This window comes from Haliotis rufescens, unplaced genomic scaffold (genome assembly GCF_023055435.1).
Source record: "Haliotis rufescens isolate VD_foot unplaced genomic scaffold, xgHalRufe1.0.p SCAF_8, whole genome shotgun sequence".
Lineage (NCBI taxonomy): Eukaryota > Metazoa > Mollusca > Gastropoda > Lepetellida > Haliotidae > Haliotis > Haliotis rufescens.
Window position 1 is genome coordinate 24,667,029 of NW_025964372.1, and position 17,387 is coordinate 24,684,415.

Here is a 17,387-nt window from a genome sequence, read left to right on the forward strand (position 1 = left end):
CATAATTGAAGGTCATTCTCAAATATGTCTTGAGGCTGGAAGCTATGATTCTGTCGAGAATCCCTGGTAGTAAGAGAAAACAAGGCCATCTCATAAGGGAATAAGCATTTATTGAAGAAGAAATCTTGCCATACCAGCTCTGTTAATAAAGCTCGTACACGTAATGGCCACTGACACAAGGGAGGACAGGACTCGTCCATCAACACTACAGTTACTGCCATGGTAATAGCAATCTGTTGTGGTACAGTAAAATGGTACATCGATTAAATATGAATTGAACAAATGTGTAACATGTAAAATCCATGAATCAACAAGACATGTAAAACTGGAAACAAAACTGAAATGTCTACCATTGCACCTAAAACATTCACAACCACCTCTTTCGAGCCATTTCATAAAAACCTTCGCCTCCATTCATGTCTTAACAGTGTCCGTATCTACGTACATTAAGCGATACTAGGATAAGATAGCAGATCTTGGCAGTGTCAAGAAATCCACATCAATATTAATTGACGAATAATTGACGAGTGAAATCGGCGTAGTCGTAAGTATCGGGTATTGTTCTGCCCGTCTTGTCGACATAAGGCTTCATGCGGGCCACACAGTAATCTGCCTGTTCCTTTGTAAGGTTCTGAAATTACAAGAAAGCATACATTAAACCCAGGTGGTGCAAGGTGAAATGGGGCCTAACGTCCAAGAGATTCATCCTGTGTTGGTCATTAGGGGACCATTTCATAAGTAATAGCAGATACATTTAACATTTAATGACCTCACTTGTACAACCCATCCAAATATTTTGTTGGTTGTAACAGGTTTTACAAAAGCAACACCTCAGCTGTGTAACTGCAGCTAGTAGACTGTCAACAAGACTGGAATAGGCAAACACAAATTCCAGTCTGCAAATTAATCCATGTAATCCCCAGGAGACTTCCACCATACACACTAAATCAGGTCTGTAAATAATCAGTGTCGACCAGATTATCCAATGGTTGACATCATGAGCATCGGTCTACGCAACCGGGATACGATGACATGCATCAACCAAGACAGCGAGCCAGACCACCCGACCCCGTTAGTCGCCTCTTACGACAAGTCGCCTTTTTACGGCAAGCATGGGCTGCTGAAGACCTATTCTAACCAGGATCTTCACAGGTCCCTTTAACATTGAGCCTGGGCCAGACAAACTAGTGATTGATATGAGTCCAATGCTTTCAACCCAGTCATTGAACCTGAGCACCCCATCCAATTACATCGCCTCTTATAGCTCTGATAACTACCTATCATCTCCCAATATCTCTGTTGGGGGACCCCAGTTTACTTACGGCATAAAGTTCCTGTGCAGTGATATAAGGCTTTTCGCCTGAGGTAAGAGCTCGGAAAGCTTGTTCCACCTCCGAGCTGGACTGGACGTTTTCTGTCTCGCGACTGATCATGAACGCCATGTACTCTTGTAAGGACACCTGACCATCCCTGGGAAACAGAACGTAGGAATAACATACAACAGAACACAGGAGCAGTAAACAACAGAACTTCTGTGTAATATTCAAAGGAACATCAGTGTAATATTAAACAATTTCAATCATACTGTTGTAATGAGAAATGACCAACAGTTTATCATAAGGAAAACTTGATACATTCAAAGGCTTCCATTGAGTAAACTGTACATTACAGTGACGAAATAGTTGGGTTTAAGCCGCTGTGAACAGTATTCCAGTTATATCACAGCGTTTCAGATTAATGTGAGAGTAAAGCCTAAAGTGATACAGATCTCAGACATTCATCACCTTGGTGAAACATAATCAAGGCGAACCAGGATGCAAAGCAACCCTCAGAAATCTCATAGGCCTGTACACCCTCCCTGTACATTATATTCACAGAAATGCTGTACCAGGTGTCATGTTGAAGTATAAATACCTGTTTGGATCCACGATATCCAGAATAGCCTGGAACTCCGGATCTATCTGTCCTTCCTCCACCATGGGCAGATCGTAGCCCAGAGCTCGAAGACACGACTTGAACTCCTGGTGGTCCAGTTTGCCGCTCTTATCCTTGTCGAAATGTCTGAAACAAACCAGGCAATTACACAACCATGTACTGGCCGACATACTACTGTAGACATCTTAAACAACTCTCCAGAACAAATTATCGTGAAATGTTTTAGTCCACAAGTCGTTAAAATGATAACATATAGCATAACCCTTAAAAAGGACAAATTTCTAACAGTCCTAAGGATACCTTAACTATTGGGCAGTTTGGCAAGGACCACAGGACCAGTGCCAATTTCTAATGCTGATTTGATAAGGCAACAGTGTAAGCCGGTACTCACTTGAACATCATGCTGAATTCTCTCAGGGCATCTTCCGACACTCCACTGCGGTTTCTATTGAAAGGAAAACAAAGCATTAGCTGAAACTATCCCAGCAGTACACCAATATTTCTGCTGTATCAGACAATTCTGGCATGGCTTAGTAGAAGTAAATATTCAGATGACAATGGCATCAAAGTCATATATGAACAACAATTGCCTCCGATCAGGCTTTAATTTGTTTGTTTAACAATATTCCAGCTATATGAGGGCGCCTGTATATATTTGAGTCTGAATAGACCATCCACCCTGTCGGGGTACAATAACACGCTATCAACCAAATCAAATAGCCTGGACACCCAATTCATCTCTTCCGACCAGTGTAGGTTGCTTGGATTTATTCTAACCCAGATCTTCATAAATCACCTCTTTACACCAGCATAGGTTGCTGGTGACCTATTATAAACCAAAATTCCCATGAGGCTTCAAACCTTAATGAGGAGCCCCTCCACTGTTGACAGTTGTAAGTAGGGTTGAAATGATACATGGATACATCATCTTCCCGAGGCAAGGGCCTTAACTGACTATAAAAGGGCAGTTTCCACCCTTGCAAAACTAGGCTGGAATTTCCAGGCTTGATTGTAGCACCAACAATGGCTATTACGAGTTATGCCCCTTCTATGTCCCTCCTATTGACCAATCAGATTCCAATCCTCATATCACTTGCAGTTGCTTCAAATAAAATGGAGGCGCCCAGTCAAGACGATCTGAACGATAATCAAGATCTATATTGTTATAAAGCAGGTCTTACTATACCCTATGAAGTGTATCACATCATAAGAAAACCTTGATTATGAAAATTATAAGATTTGCAAAATATCTGTTGAGCCCAGTTAATGGTACACATGTTTTGAAAATGCTGCAGTCAGCTGAAGATTGAGGACCTGGGTGATGATTGGACTATGCATAGACTCGTTAGTCCAGCAAAAATGTAACCTTGGAATTTCAGCCCTATTTTGGCAAGGGTGGAAACTGGACTTTTATAATCTCGGGAAGATGTGGATACACATGATTGTAGTCTCCCCTCAGCCCAAGTGGAGTGCGTGTGGACTGGCGGTAGTTACCTGGCCTCGATCTGCTGCTCCAGGTTGTGCTGCATCCTCATACACAGCTGATCCAGCTGATCCCACTGCTGAGCCAGGCCCACTGTGCTGTGCTCCGTGTACCTGGACAAAACAAACAACTGCTACATTCGGATGTACCAATGTCTCCATCATAAACACACAATGTACCTGTTGTCTCCCTGTCAAGTCACACGGCATACCTGTCACATCATATTGTTTGTTTGATTGTTGTTGTTTAACACCGCACTCAGCAATATTCAAGCTATATGATGGCTGTAAATAATTCTGTCAGGACAAGACAATCCCGTGATTGACATCATAAGCATTGATCCACGCAATTGGAATACAATGATATGCATCAACCAAGTCAGCGAGCCTGACCACCCAATCTCGTTAGTTGCCTCTTTCGGCAAGCATGGGTTGCTGAAGACCTATTCTGACCCTGATCTTCAAGAGTGTGTCACATCACACAGCGTACCTGTCATCTACCTGTCATATCACACAGCGTACCTGTTGTCCAGAATAAGCCTCTCCTCCATGGCTGCACCCAGGTCCTCAATCTTCTTCAGCTGACCCTTCTGTGCCCGCACATCCTGTGCCTTGCGCTGCAGGGACAGAACATGCCACTCAATCACACCATCAAACACCATCAACAGTCCCTTAGCCCAACAACCTCAGCCCAAAGTCTAATCCAGAGTCTAATAACATTCTAGTATGCTCATCTAATAAATGTCCACATGGAATTATACTGAACATGTTGCTGGGGACTAAGTATTCTCAAATGATTCTGGCACAGATTGTATCAATAATGTCTTCTTTTCTACTGTTAAACAGAACAAATAGTTTTATTTTACTGGGACAGTCAGCCCTGGGACGCCCTAATCCATGGAACCTCACTCTACTTCGCAGGGTGCCGTTGTACAAAGCAATCTGTGAGTGAAGGTGATCGTAACTGCTATACCTTAACATAGACTTACGCAGTCAGCACCCAGAGATCATTCTCAGCTCGCATTGCTGCATCACATCAGTTTAAGCAACCCCGCATGACAGCATTTTATTTCAATTTAAGACCAAACTCCCACAGGGTGTGTAGTCATGCTTTGGCATATTCATTTATATAAGAAAAAGAGTGTGATTGAGTAAAGTCATTTGAACGATATTTGAATCCTATCGCTGTGTCAAGTTTATGTGGAAGGTAAGTCCGGATCTCATTAAAATCGGACCTTAGTTCTCGCTACCGCTAAACAAAGATCTGAGGACATTACAGTAGAGGTCTCATCAGAACGACCTTTCATCCGACCAATCAGAGCGTCGCTTACCAGATCATGAAAGTGACAGTCGGAATGTGATTTCTAATCATGCATCCTCGAAAACTGTAACACGGGGTATTCTGAACGATAGTTTCTGGTTTAACGACTGAATCAATACATCTAGACCATCTATTAGTGATTCCAGAATGTTCTTTTGTTCAGGTTTCAAATTTGTAATAGAGAATTTGTCGGAATATGTTTCGAAGCGTTGTCGCCAAATTGAAAATAGTGCCGTAAAGAACGGGAAAGCTGCCTTCTGACTGGTCATTCCATTGGTATGTCAAAGTTCATGCAAGGTCGGTCTGACGTGCCCCGTAATGGGATGTCCTCAGATCTTTGTTTATTTGTTTAGCGGTAGCGATAACTAAGATCTGATTTTAATGAGATTTGGTAAGCCCATACATACCTTGGTGGCTTCCAGCTGTTCTTCCAGTGTCCCAGACCCCTCCATCATGGCAGCTCTGCAACAGGGAGGACACAGTCATTACACTTCTCATAAAGCTTCCATTCACATAATACTTTTGTTTAAACCACAAAACAGCTATTAACTGTTCGTGTCAAGTATCATCATCATCATCATCACCATTGTTACGACTATGTTCATACTTTAAATTGCCGAATAAATAATATTTTATTACAAATGATGTATTAATTCAATAAACAAGCCCTTGTTTGTTCCATCTCTGCACCTTTGTACTGACAAACAGGGCTCCAATTATTTATTACTCAGGGTTCCCCCAGTGACTAGGTCTTGAACATAGTCGCTTGTTTGTTGCTTAACATCACTCTCAGCAATATTCCAGCTATATGATGGCTTCCTGTAAATGATCCATGCCGTCAAGGTATAATGACACGCAATCAACAAAGTCACTAAGTCTGGCCACCTGATCCCTGATTGCCTTGGAAACACAGCATACTGGATAGGTTTCTGGGGACCAACACACAAAGCCAGAGTCCCAAAAGGGTTTTGAATATGTTAAAAAAACACAAGTATTGCACAGGTATTGAGAGGCAGTATTGTAAACAGAAGCTAAATGTTCAATATGTGCCTGGTTGTATACTCCCCAGGGAGCTGAGAATGAAAATCAACTTCATACTGATCCACTGACTGGGGTAAAAATGTAGCGCCATGAGCATTCAAGAGTCCAATGAAATGCATTGTTAAAGGACTTATTATTATTATGCTTGTCTTAAGCTCTTCATCACTCGAATCAATAGCATGTTTGGTGACGTTGACATATCACACAGCACACAGTGTCACACTCTCATGCAATGTTATGAGTTAAATAAACCTGTTATTTCATGGAACAATGCATTCAAATGTTGTTCATACACACTGCTGAAAATTGCTAGTAATGTTAAACTGTCAAATAAAAACACAACAGGAAGGACGGTTGGAAAGGGGAATCTGGGATGGAATGGTTAGTGACAAAAATTGGGAGGAACAATTACTTATTAGGTTACCATGGTTACAAATTCATGTAGGACATTTCATATGCCATTTATCAACAGGCACACTCATGCGTTTAGAAAACTGCCAAAATGTTATTTGGTAAAGCAAAAAGGTTATATTTACTATGCTGCACATTAATGTGCTTAACAAACGTTTTTTACAATAATGCCAAATCTGTGGAACAGTTATTTGTTTGTCTGGAAGGTCAGGATGATGTTTGGCTACACAACTTGGTACTTTACTTTAGTCACTGTTTGTTTGTTTGTTGTATAACACCACACTAAGCTATATTCCAGCTTTATGATGGCGCTCTGTAAACAATCAACTCTGGACGAGACAATCCAGCGATTGACATCATGAGCTTAGGATAAGATGACATGCATCAACCAAGACCAGACCACCCGATCTCGTTAGTCGTCTCTTACAAGCATTGGTTGCTGAAGACAATTCCAACCCTGATCTTCATGGGTTAGTCACTGAACTAAAACACTTGTCCATTTTCAAGATGCTGCACTACTTGTAAAGTTGCAGGTGACTTGAGAAGCCAGTTATTATATGCAAAGACCTATCAACTAGTCACAACATCTGTATCATGCTAAGAAATATAATATTAACCCATCGAGAAGCCACAGTCTATTTTATAAGTTGACCAGGGCAAAATCAGGATTTCATAGAAAAGAAAGAAATTACATAAACAAAATGAAATTGAAATAAACCCTTAAACAGCATTTACTTGTTGAAAAATCATGAAATTATTTCATATGTAGAGGAATGTAATAAAATAAATATCTGGACTATCACAACAGAAAAGCCATTTACTTTAAAAGTGTAAATACAAACATAGAAAATGAAAATAAATTTAGTGATGTTTTGTTGTAATGTAGGGAGCTGTTTCAAATGTATATTAACATCACTGACATTTGATCACTATGTTTGTTACCTAGATAGACACAGCTTCAAATATTTGTTGACAACATTGTCACAATAACTTGATCACTGTGGATAAAAAACTGCTAATGCAGATACGATGCATTCCCTGCCTTCCCGGCCCCACCCCTATTGACAACAGGTCACACCCTCCCTGCTGAATCCCCCTGTTAAGCCTGTCCCTACTGACCTTGTCTCCGTGAGCCAGGAGTGGAAGGTGTTGGCAGCGGCAGCAAACTGTTTGCGGAGCTGATCGTTCTCCTCCTGTCTCTGTTCCTCCCGAGCCAGCTCACTGTCTCTCTCCTGCAACCACAGAGGAGTTGGTTTATATTTGTGATAACATGTAGACATCACTTGACAGATGGTGTGGTGTGGTGTGGTGTGGTGTGGTGTGGTGTGGTGTGGTGTGGTGTGGTGTGGTGTGGTGTGGTGTGGTGTTGTCTGATGTGGTGTGGTGGTGGCATGAAATTTGGTAGTGTGGTGTGGTGTGGTGTGGTGTGGTGTGGTGTGGTGTGGTGTGGTGTGGTGGTGTGGTGTGGTGTGGTGTGGTGTGGTGGTGTGGTGTGGTGTGGTGTGGTGTGGTGTGGTGTGGTGATGCGTGGCGTGGCGTGGCGTGGCGTGGCGTGGCGTGGCAAGTATGGTGTGGCTTGGTGGTGGTATGGCATTTGTAGGTGTGCTGTGTTGTAGGTGTGGTGTGGTATGTGGCGTGGCGTGGCGTGGCATGGCATGGCAAGTATGGTGTGGCTTGGCGAGGTATGGTGTGGCTTAGTGGTGGTATGGCATTTGTAGGTGTGCTGTTCATAGAGGATTATTCATGTTTTTCAACTAAACTAAACAGTTTTATTGGGACTTCACAATATCTACAGATGATCTTTCAAGAAGCCGCTATGCTCCTCCCTGGCCTGCTGGTAGTGACTCACTCACCTTGATGATCTTCTGTAGGTTCTTCCACGTGTCATCAAGGGCCTCCATGGTGAACCAGGTGTAGGGGTTGGGCCCCACGTTGAAGCTCTTGATCTGTTTGTCCAGGGCTGCCAGAGCATTGAAGTCGGCCTGGGCAGCACTCAGTGAGGACTTGAATTGGTCATGAGCCTCTCGAAGTGCCTAGCAACAAAGGGCATGGTCAGAAAAATCTTACAAACATTCAACTTGAAATCTTGCACTGGGTGGCTGTTTTTCCTCATAATAAAAGAACATTAAACAATCATTAGACAAATTAAATCAGAATTATCAGAACGGTCCCATAAACTGAAATCTGTGACATTCAATTAGTGTCACATGAACAACATGACTGAATTTTGTTATTCCTTTTCTTCAAATTCTACAGCACATTAAAATATTAAAAAATCAGAGTGAGATCATTGTTCCAAACTTACTCTGATTTCCTCGACTGAGTTGCATCTAACAGGATCAGTGAGATCCTCCTCAGCATTTTCGAACCAGCTGTTGAATGCCGAGGCCTTCTTGGCGAAAGTCAGGTACAGATCCTCAATCTGGCGATACTGGTCCTGGAGATGGAGAAGGCGTTGCTTACGGGCATCCGAGTCCGCCAGTAGCTTCTGCCATCTGGTGGACAAAATCACTTGTGTTACAAGGGAGGTAATACGATTGTTTCTTGCACAGTGAAGACCAGCTCAAAATGGATGTAGCTTCTGACAACTGGTGGACACGATAGGTTGTCAGAAAGAGGGGCAACCCATAACTATGACTGATTTTATATTATGAACATTATTCCATTTTTATCGCAATCGTCTGTATATGATAGTATGACCACAGAAAACTGGTTGATGAACAAAAATCTAGTTGCCCGGGGACAATTACACACTATCGGTCAAATCCCCATCAAGGAAAGATCATATGCAGTCTGGAGTTATACATCCACGTAGAGTAATCTGGAAAAGTTCATGTATGTGTACCTGGCAATGACGTCATTGTAGCGTTTCTCAATAGCTGGTGTCTGGGCATGTTTTGCGGAGATCAACTGGTCCTTCAAAGCTGTGATGGTCTGGATTCCTTCCTTCTCAAATGCTTGCAGGCCGGCATCGAAAGTTTCCTGCTTTGTGAGAAGGGTCTGGACAGACGACAGATCACGCCCATAGTCCTCAGATCTAACCTGGGTCTCCTTGTCAGCTGGAACCGAAGGGAAATCTTACTGAGGAGGAAGTCCAGAAGTACAGGATTGACATTTAAAGGATAAACATAGGTGAGTGAGTGAGTGAGTGAGTGAGTGAGTGAGTGAGTGAGTGAGTGAGTGAGTGAGTGAGTGAGTGAGTGAGTGAGTGAGTGAGTGTGGGTGGGTGGGTGGGTGACACTAGAAATGGGCTTCACACATTGTACCCATGTCGGGAATTGAACCCGGGTCTTCGGCGTGACGAGCGAACGCTTTAACCACTAGGCTACCCGACCGCCCCGTATAAACATGACGGACAGGGTTAGGAATGACTGTTCTAGGACACAATCAGCAGTATATATAACTTAACACCATGACCATCAAACAATTGAGTCTAGGCCAGGTAGATCTAATGAGAAACACTAGTCCTCAGCCATGTTATCCAGGGATGTCAACCCTAATTTTAGGTTTGGAGTTTTGTTTGTTGTTTTAATGCCGCCCTCAGCAATATTCCAGCTATATGATGGCAGTCTGTAAATAATCAAGTCTGGAACAGATAATCCAGTGATTGATATCATGAGCATCGGTCCACGCAATTGGGATACGATGACCTGCATCAACCAAGTCAGCGAGCCTGACCACCTGATCCCACTAGTCGCCTCTTACAGCAAGCACAGTCGCCTTTTACGTCAAGCATGGGTTACTGAAGACCTATTCTTCACGGGTCAGATCTAATGACAAACACTAATCCTTAGCGGTGTGACTTAGAGATGCCAACCCCAACTGAAGGTTTGGAGTAATCAGTGCAGTCCAGGGTGTCGTTATACATAACAACCTTAGCGCTACGGCTGTCCTTAGTCTATGTTAAGGTATGGGAGTTTCGATCACCTTAGCGTTAAGATCGCTTAGTACAACGGCGACCAGAAGCATAATTTCATGTGAAAAAGAGCAAAGTTAATACTACCATAATGTGGGTTTTCTTCAACATTTTCGTTACCAACCAACACATACAGCCTAACCATCTGATTGATTTAGTTACTCTTACGACCAGCATAGGTTGCTAGGGGCAATTCTAAACAAAAAGCCCCACAATAATGAACAATGACAAGTAGATCCTACAAGTCTTAACTCACCAATCCAGCTCTCTACAACATCCGTCTTCCAGATGAACTGTAGGAAGGCTGAGTTGTCGATGAGGTTGGCACGGCGATGAGCAGCAGCATCTTCAAGAGACTTCATCTTCTGCTCAAGACCCTCACTGCGCTGGGCAATGTTTTCAGCATTGTGGTTACCCTGGAAACAGTCAATGGAGGTCACAATTGAAATTTGGGCATCAATATTAATTCAGTGTTATTTTTTGAAATTTTACAAATTATTCTGCAACATAGAAAAAGCTGTCTTTCAAAAGATTACATGCAACCTATATTAACTAGTCACAGTTAGTGTTGTTTCACTCCATATTATTTCACATTCCCAGGTTTCAAAATAAAGCATGTGTGATGTACCTCTTCAATGAGTTTCTGTCCTTCATTCTTGATCTCCTGGCATCGGTCCTGGTGAACCTTGCAGTCAGTCTCAAAGGCCTCGTGTTTCTTCATCAGACCCTGCAAAGACAATGGAATTCTTCATTTGGGGTATTTCACAGAACATTTGATTTTATGATAAGTATTAAGAATCAACCTCTTTATTGGTCCTGTTATCAATGTTGTTGTTGTTTAACGCCACACTCGGCAATATTCCAGCTATATGACCACGGTCTGTAAATAATCGAGTCTGGACAAGACAATCCGGCGATTGAAATCATGAGCATCGATGACATGCATCAACCAAGTCAGTGAGCCTGACCACCCGATCTCGTTAGTCGCCTCTTACGACAAGCATAGTTGCCATTTACGGCAAGCATGGGTGCTGAAGACCTATTCTATCCCGGATCTTCACAGGTCCTGTTATGAATGAAGACAATACTACAAATCCATCACATAAGTTGGGAAACTGGGACATTTGCTGCACATTTGGAGCCAAGTATATTGGCCTCTGTGAAGATCCAGATAAGTCCCTGAGGCCCGTTCCCCAAAGGGATCTTAGACCTAACATACAATAACATAGGCTTACGTTTATCATAATACTAAAATCCTTTTGTGAAATAGGCACCAGATGTCTACAGCAACCATAGAAAGTCAAGTTTCCCTACCTGCACCGCAGCCATGGTGTCCCCGAAGTCTCCCCCAGACAGCAGATGCTGTTTCTCGGATATCCAAGCCTCCTCTTCCTCAACGTTAGCGGAGAACTGCTGGTAGGCATAGGACTGGTCCAGCTTGAGTCCCCTGTTGGCAGACATACTCTTCAGCTCCTCCCAGCTCTCAGCCAGTTGGTCCAAACGTGCCCGGATGTCGGACGCCCCAATGTCGGACTCGGCAATCAGCTTCTCCCCCACCTCCTGGACTCCCTGAATACTGGGCTCATGGCTGGCCAGCTCAGCTTCAAGACGCTTGTGCTTCTTCCTCAGGTTCTGCACGGAGGTCAAGTCCTTCCCATAGTCCTCAGACCCAACCAACAACTTCTTCTCTCTGAATAAATTTCATTTCAAAATGTAAAACTCATCTAATGCACGGTTACGGTGAAACTTGTAAGCTTTAATAGCCTGGGTAAAGACAAAACTGCCCTTGTAATGTTAAAACATTTGGGAAATTCTGAAATTTGTACAAACCTACAGGAATTTGTGTGATCCTGAGCTCCAGATAACTTTTTGAGCAATTGAGTTTTTATTCAAAGGTTTCTATTTTCATTGGGTTATTACATTTTTCATTGGGTAACCAATATTTTCATCTATTCATCACTCTATCGGGTTTTTCACAAAATGAGTAAGCATTTTGAAAAAAAATGAAATAATGTTTCAGATGTATATAACGGTTCTAAATATAGGCTTCACTCGGAAAGTAATTAGCTCGTAATTGTGTTTCGGGAAGTATGCATGCTGAAAAAGATTCATTGGGTATTTACACATACTATTTATAAACAATTGAGTTTCCCATTCAATGCATGCGTTTCTGTACGCAAGTTAATTGAAGTAATTTGGGGTTTGAATAGTTTTGGGGGTATTTTACACAAATATGCAGTTTACCTAATGAGACTTGGTTGATTTTGCACTGATATAATTAAAACCATTAATTCTGTAATATTATGCCGAATATATCAACTTATGACAACATATACTTAACGTATGTTTAGAAATTGCATACACATAACCATTCTCCCTGCAGTGACTCTGGCCTCTAATAAATCAACAATATGAAGTATCATCAAGCGATTGTATATTCTAAGCCCTCTGAAGCTGAAATGTTTCTGATGAATATGTTAATGTGCCAACTACAGTCTATTTCTCTCAATACAAAGCATGACTCACTTGATCCAAGCCTCCTCGTCATCGATGTCCCTGAGGAACTGGTGCATGGTGTTTGCCTCATTCAGACGGCCTCGGCGGTGGATGGAGAACTCCTTGATCCTGCGCAGCAAGGGTAAAACATGTTACAGCTCTCTGGGTTGCCTCATTGTAAGTGTCACAACATGGCAAGGAGTTTCACCTTGGAGATCAATAAGACTTAAGCTTTCTTACTGTAAGGTAAATATTTCAATATTTCAAATAAGGGTTACTAAATCGTGAAATTAGCATAAAAAGCAATGAAAATAATGCAATAGGAATTGTTGTAACTGCATTCATTTTCACATTGTGGAGTGTGAATGTCACTCGGAATTATTCATTTAGCATGTAAACAAATCACTCTTGGAATAGAAAAACTAATATTTAAGACAGTCATTATACATTCATTCAATTGACCAACCAATCCCCACTGAAGTTGCCTTTAGTGTCACTGTAACCAGACACATCTTCCTGAGGCAAGGGAGTTAACTGAGTTAAAAGCCCAGTTTCCACCCTAGCCGACTAGGCTGGAGTTCCAGAGTGAGTTTGGCTGGACAATCAAAATCGTGTAGTGAATTCGACATCCAGTTCGTCGCAACGATCAAGCCCAGAAATTCTAGCCTCGTTCGGCAAAAGGCAAAAACTGGACTTGACAGTCAGTCACCTCCCTTGCCTCGGGAAGATGAACCAGACAGTGTAATGCCCTTCATTGTCTCCTACAGATACGTCTGTCTCTGAATACCTACTTCTCGTATCTCTCATTGATGGTCTTCTTCCTGTCCTGAAGACTCTCCGCATCCCAAACACCCGCCTCGATGAACTGATCAGCCTGACTGTTCAAGTCCGTGATGCGATCCTGAGAAAAACACTCACTTAATCAGTATTGCTTGATTGGATGTTGTTTCATGCCGCACTCAATAATAGTCCAGCTGTATGCTGGTGGACTGTAATTAATTGATAAGAAAATCAGTGATTGATGTACTGAGCGATGATGCACGCCATCAGGGAACGATGACATACAATCAAGTCACTGAGCCTGCCCACCAGATTCATTTAGTTGCCATGTACAACAAGCATAGGTTGCTCAGAACCACTCTTACACGAAATCCCTGAGCACAAAATAAGTATCAGTGATGGAGGAATAATCTTTTTCATTGGGCAATTCATCAATTTGAAAGTACATTTTGTAAAAAAATAAATAGTCGTTCAGGAATACCATTTAAAAGTTCACAAAGCCAAATTCATTCAACTTTCCTATTCTTCCAGTAACTACAACACACAACTGGAAAAGTTTGATTAAATCTGCAATATGCATGCTTCCTTATTCAGCCAACCAGCATGGACTATTCAGAGGGGCATTCCCCAGGGGAATCCCCTCCCCCCTCGTCCTGATCAGCATGCCTGTTTCACTGTGGGAGTCACAGTGCTGTAATACTGGCTAAACAAAAGAAAAAAGTTCCCAGCCATGCTAAAAGGAAAATGAGGAAATGTCTCCTCGAGGAAGAGCCTCGTGTTAGGAAAAAATAAGGCATTTTGTTGCTAAATGATTTGCAACATGAGGAAAAAATCAAGTCTACAAAATCGTGTTGATAAATTACATGCAACATTCGTAGATACGAGCTCTACCAACAGCACACATATGCAGATCCTTACTGTCACCCTGACAAAGAGACGCTCCTATCTCTGTGTGCATATTGCTCACTGAGGGCTTGACTAGTGTCCTTTGAACAATGAAAACTGCCACAAATATTACTTGTGAGCAGCAAGCCCCATTATTCAGTACTGTAGTTTTGTTTGTTGTGTAACCCTACACCCAGCAATATTCCAGCTATATGGCGTCGGTTTGTAAATAATCTATTCCTGACCTGACAATCCACTGATCGATATTATGAGCAACACTCCACGCCATCGGGGTATGATGACATGCAATCAACCAAGTCACCAAGCCTGACCATTTGGTCACCTCTTACAACCAGCATAGATTGCTTGGGACCAATTCTAACCCTGATTCCCCTCAAGGGTCAGGATTCCAAAACAGTGAAGTGATGTGGTCTACCGTTATGGAAAAACACAAGAGGCTGGTGCTAACAAACCAACAATCACCTTGGATGAATCTAGGATTCAAACACATCACAAGATCCTAGCAGAAAGGGAAACAACTCTGCATAGGAAGGACGGTGTCTCGGGAGGTGAGGTAAAATGGGGTTTAATGTCGCTTTCAAGATGGTTGCACTTATATAGTGACGTGCATACATGTTTGTGTGGCTCTTAAACAAGTCCGGACTAATGCCGATCTTATAGTGCTAGCCCACTGAGATACCATGCCGCAGTTTAACATGAATACCCCTCTCAGACAGAGTATACTGACTCAGAGCTGACCAGTTCTTGTTTAAGCCCTTAATGCCGAGCGCCAGGCAGGGTAACAACATGTACCATTTTTTAACGTCTCTCAGTATGACGTAGCCGGGATCGAACCCCGGACCTTCCACTCTCAGGGTGGACACTCCACCACTAGACCACAGAGGAGGTGATGGTATCTGACACAGTATTAAACACTAAATCACTCTGGCTCAGGTCAAAAATGTATGAGTGAGCTGGGCTACACCATCATGTCAAGAGCAGATCATCAAAGTTGTGCAAAAAGATAAACATATGCCTTGCAAAGAAGACATGCCAGTTTCCCTTATCAGTGAATAAATTGAATTTAATGCCATGTCAGCAGAATAGAAATAGGTTGGTGTTGAAGAAACAGTCGGTATCCGTAGTGAGAATCAACTGAGAACATCTGGGTACATACCCTTATCAAACTAGTACTAACACTGGGTAACCATTATTGCCAACAAATCACATTTTTGGTACGCCTCTTCTATAATTAAGGGGTAAACATATTGTTATTGCCCCTAGACTGGGAATAATCGCTTGCTTTAACAAACTAGAGAATGTGGCACTTTTAGATCCTGAACTTAAAGGAGACTTATAATTACTGCACTAATTATTTGTCCAAAAGAATTACCAGCAGTTGTAGGTTTGTCAATATTCCAGCAATTTCACGGCGGGGGACACCAAAAATGGGCTTCACACATTGTACCCATGTGGGAATCAAACCCAGCCTTTGGCGTAACGAGCGAACGCTTTAACCACTAGGCTACCCCATCGCCCCCATATGCTGAGGAATTATCAAGAAATTTCAAATGGGCTATTTCTCACAGTTTAAAATCTACTACAAAAAATGGTACAGTTTCCATACAAGGACCCTACTAGTTACCGAAAGTTGTGCTTCAAATGCTTTTATTTAAGAATCATATGTTCAGCCTAATTATATCAGTAGTCAACTGAAGCCTGCATATCAGAAAAACCTGGAAATATTCTCCATCTTTATTTCAAAGATTAGTGTAGATACTGTATACTTATTAGTTTATAAGGTAATGCATGCGATTATTCAATCCAAACCTGTCTCGTGTTTCCTGCATACGTTAATAACCTACTACACGTCAAGCCTCAAGACACACTCAGAAACCTAGTATAGAACATTACATGTAACAAGGGCGCCTCCAGGCGCTGGGCCATCACTGGTTTCAGCAGCGTCGGTTCTTCTGGAGTCTGTGGCAATGGACACATAGTTATCCTTCAAATCACACATGATTATTAGAATTTAGTCATGTTGATTGTATACCCTTTTCTCTGACATACTGTCAATACTCTACCCCTCCAGCTCTTGCTTCACGTGACAGTAATACTATCTATGTTACTTCATGTTGCAACCATTCACAGAAAAAATTTCATTCTATCTAGTATCATTTGGATAAAACGGATAATTACAAAAAATATTTCTTTAGAATTTGACAATCTGACTGATAATCTGTACATCACAATGCAAGAAAAAAAAAACTCCCTTAAATTATTCATATACAATATTATAAGTGTAGTTGTTAATGTTTATGAAAAAGGTAAATGAAGCCACTGCTTAAATATTGTATAAGGGAACTCAAATCTCTAATATTATCACAAACATGTTGTTTCATTTGTCCAAAAATAAATTGATGAGAATCTGCTTCTAGTAATTACTGAATATGATTGGATAGAGTTTGCATTTTGGCATTTGGTTTCTACTATCAGTGTGTTGATGTTTAGCCCTTCAGTGAAAACAACCAAGGGTTGTACGATGACGGAGATGTTATATGCAGTACTGAAGCAACATCATGGCCTAAAATACCAGCAGTTCAAACGTAACTGTGCATATGTACTTACTTATCATATTCTCATGTTGCAGATTCTTTTGTCTAAACTTTAAATGGTACTGGGGTTTAATTTGTAGAATGGGTGTATAGTTCAACTGAAAATGACCCTTATAAACTTGATTAAAAAATCAAATGGTTTTTCGACCATGGCATGATATGGTTAATCCATGTTGAACAAGAACTGACGATATGTACATGGCTGTCAAGACATTAAACATTTAAAACAGTTGATGATAATCAACCAATGGGTATGAGACAAGGTGTCTCGAAATAAGGTTTGTTTGACACAAGTACTCTCGTTTTGGGAATCTTACCTCATGAGCTGTGATGTCAGCTTCAAGCAGCTGCTGCTTCTTCAGCAGGTTCTGAACCGACGCCAGGTCTTTGCCGTAATCCTCTGACGCCAACATCTGCTCCACCTGCAATATTGGTTACGTAGTTACAATCTACATGTCAGAATCTGTGATAAACATGATAAAGAGAGGGCTACTTCACAATATTT

At 41.8% G+C, this 17,387-nt stretch overlaps 1 protein-coding gene across 13 annotated transcripts in view; it reads right to left on the minus strand.

The window, feature by feature from the left end:
* Window positions 1–93: 93 nt before the first annotated feature.
* The window catches only part of LOC124139286 (spectrin alpha chain-like), a 67,521-nt gene continuing 50,227 nt past the window's right edge, over window positions 94–17,387 (minus strand). For 4 of the 13 annotated variants that reach the window (XM_046506240.2, XM_046506243.2, XM_046506238.2 and 1 more), the window contains 19 exons: window positions 17,200–17,304; window positions 16,182–16,247; window positions 13,394–13,503; window positions 12,633–12,731; window positions 11,421–11,796; window positions 10,735–10,833; window positions 10,363–10,522; window positions 9,036–9,249; window positions 8,496–8,685; window positions 8,044–8,223; window positions 7,310–7,422; window positions 6,808–6,825; window positions 5,146–5,200; window positions 3,940–4,034; window positions 3,430–3,531; window positions 2,327–2,380; window positions 1,915–2,061; window positions 1,323–1,470; window positions 94–631 (listed from right to left, as the gene is read on the minus strand). In XM_046506240.2, coding sequence (XP_046362196.2) covers window positions 506–631; window positions 1,323–1,470; window positions 1,915–2,061; window positions 2,327–2,380; window positions 3,430–3,531; window positions 3,940–4,034; window positions 5,146–5,200; window positions 6,808–6,825; window positions 7,310–7,422; window positions 8,044–8,223; window positions 8,496–8,685; window positions 9,036–9,249; window positions 10,363–10,522; window positions 10,735–10,833; window positions 11,421–11,796; window positions 12,633–12,731; window positions 13,394–13,503; window positions 16,182–16,247; window positions 17,200–17,304 — 2,457 coding nt within the window. In that variant the 3' untranslated portion in view covers window positions 94–505. The remainder of the gene's footprint in view (window positions 632–1,322; window positions 1,471–1,914; window positions 2,062–2,326; window positions 2,381–3,429; window positions 3,532–3,939; window positions 4,035–5,145; window positions 5,201–6,807; window positions 6,826–7,309; window positions 7,423–8,043; window positions 8,224–8,495; window positions 8,686–9,035; window positions 9,250–10,362; window positions 10,523–10,734; window positions 10,834–11,420; window positions 11,797–12,632; window positions 12,732–13,393; window positions 13,504–16,181; window positions 16,248–17,199; window positions 17,305–17,387) is intronic. The other 9 variants (XM_046506242.2, XM_046506249.2, XM_046506247.2 and 6 more) reach the window with 3 other exon arrangements.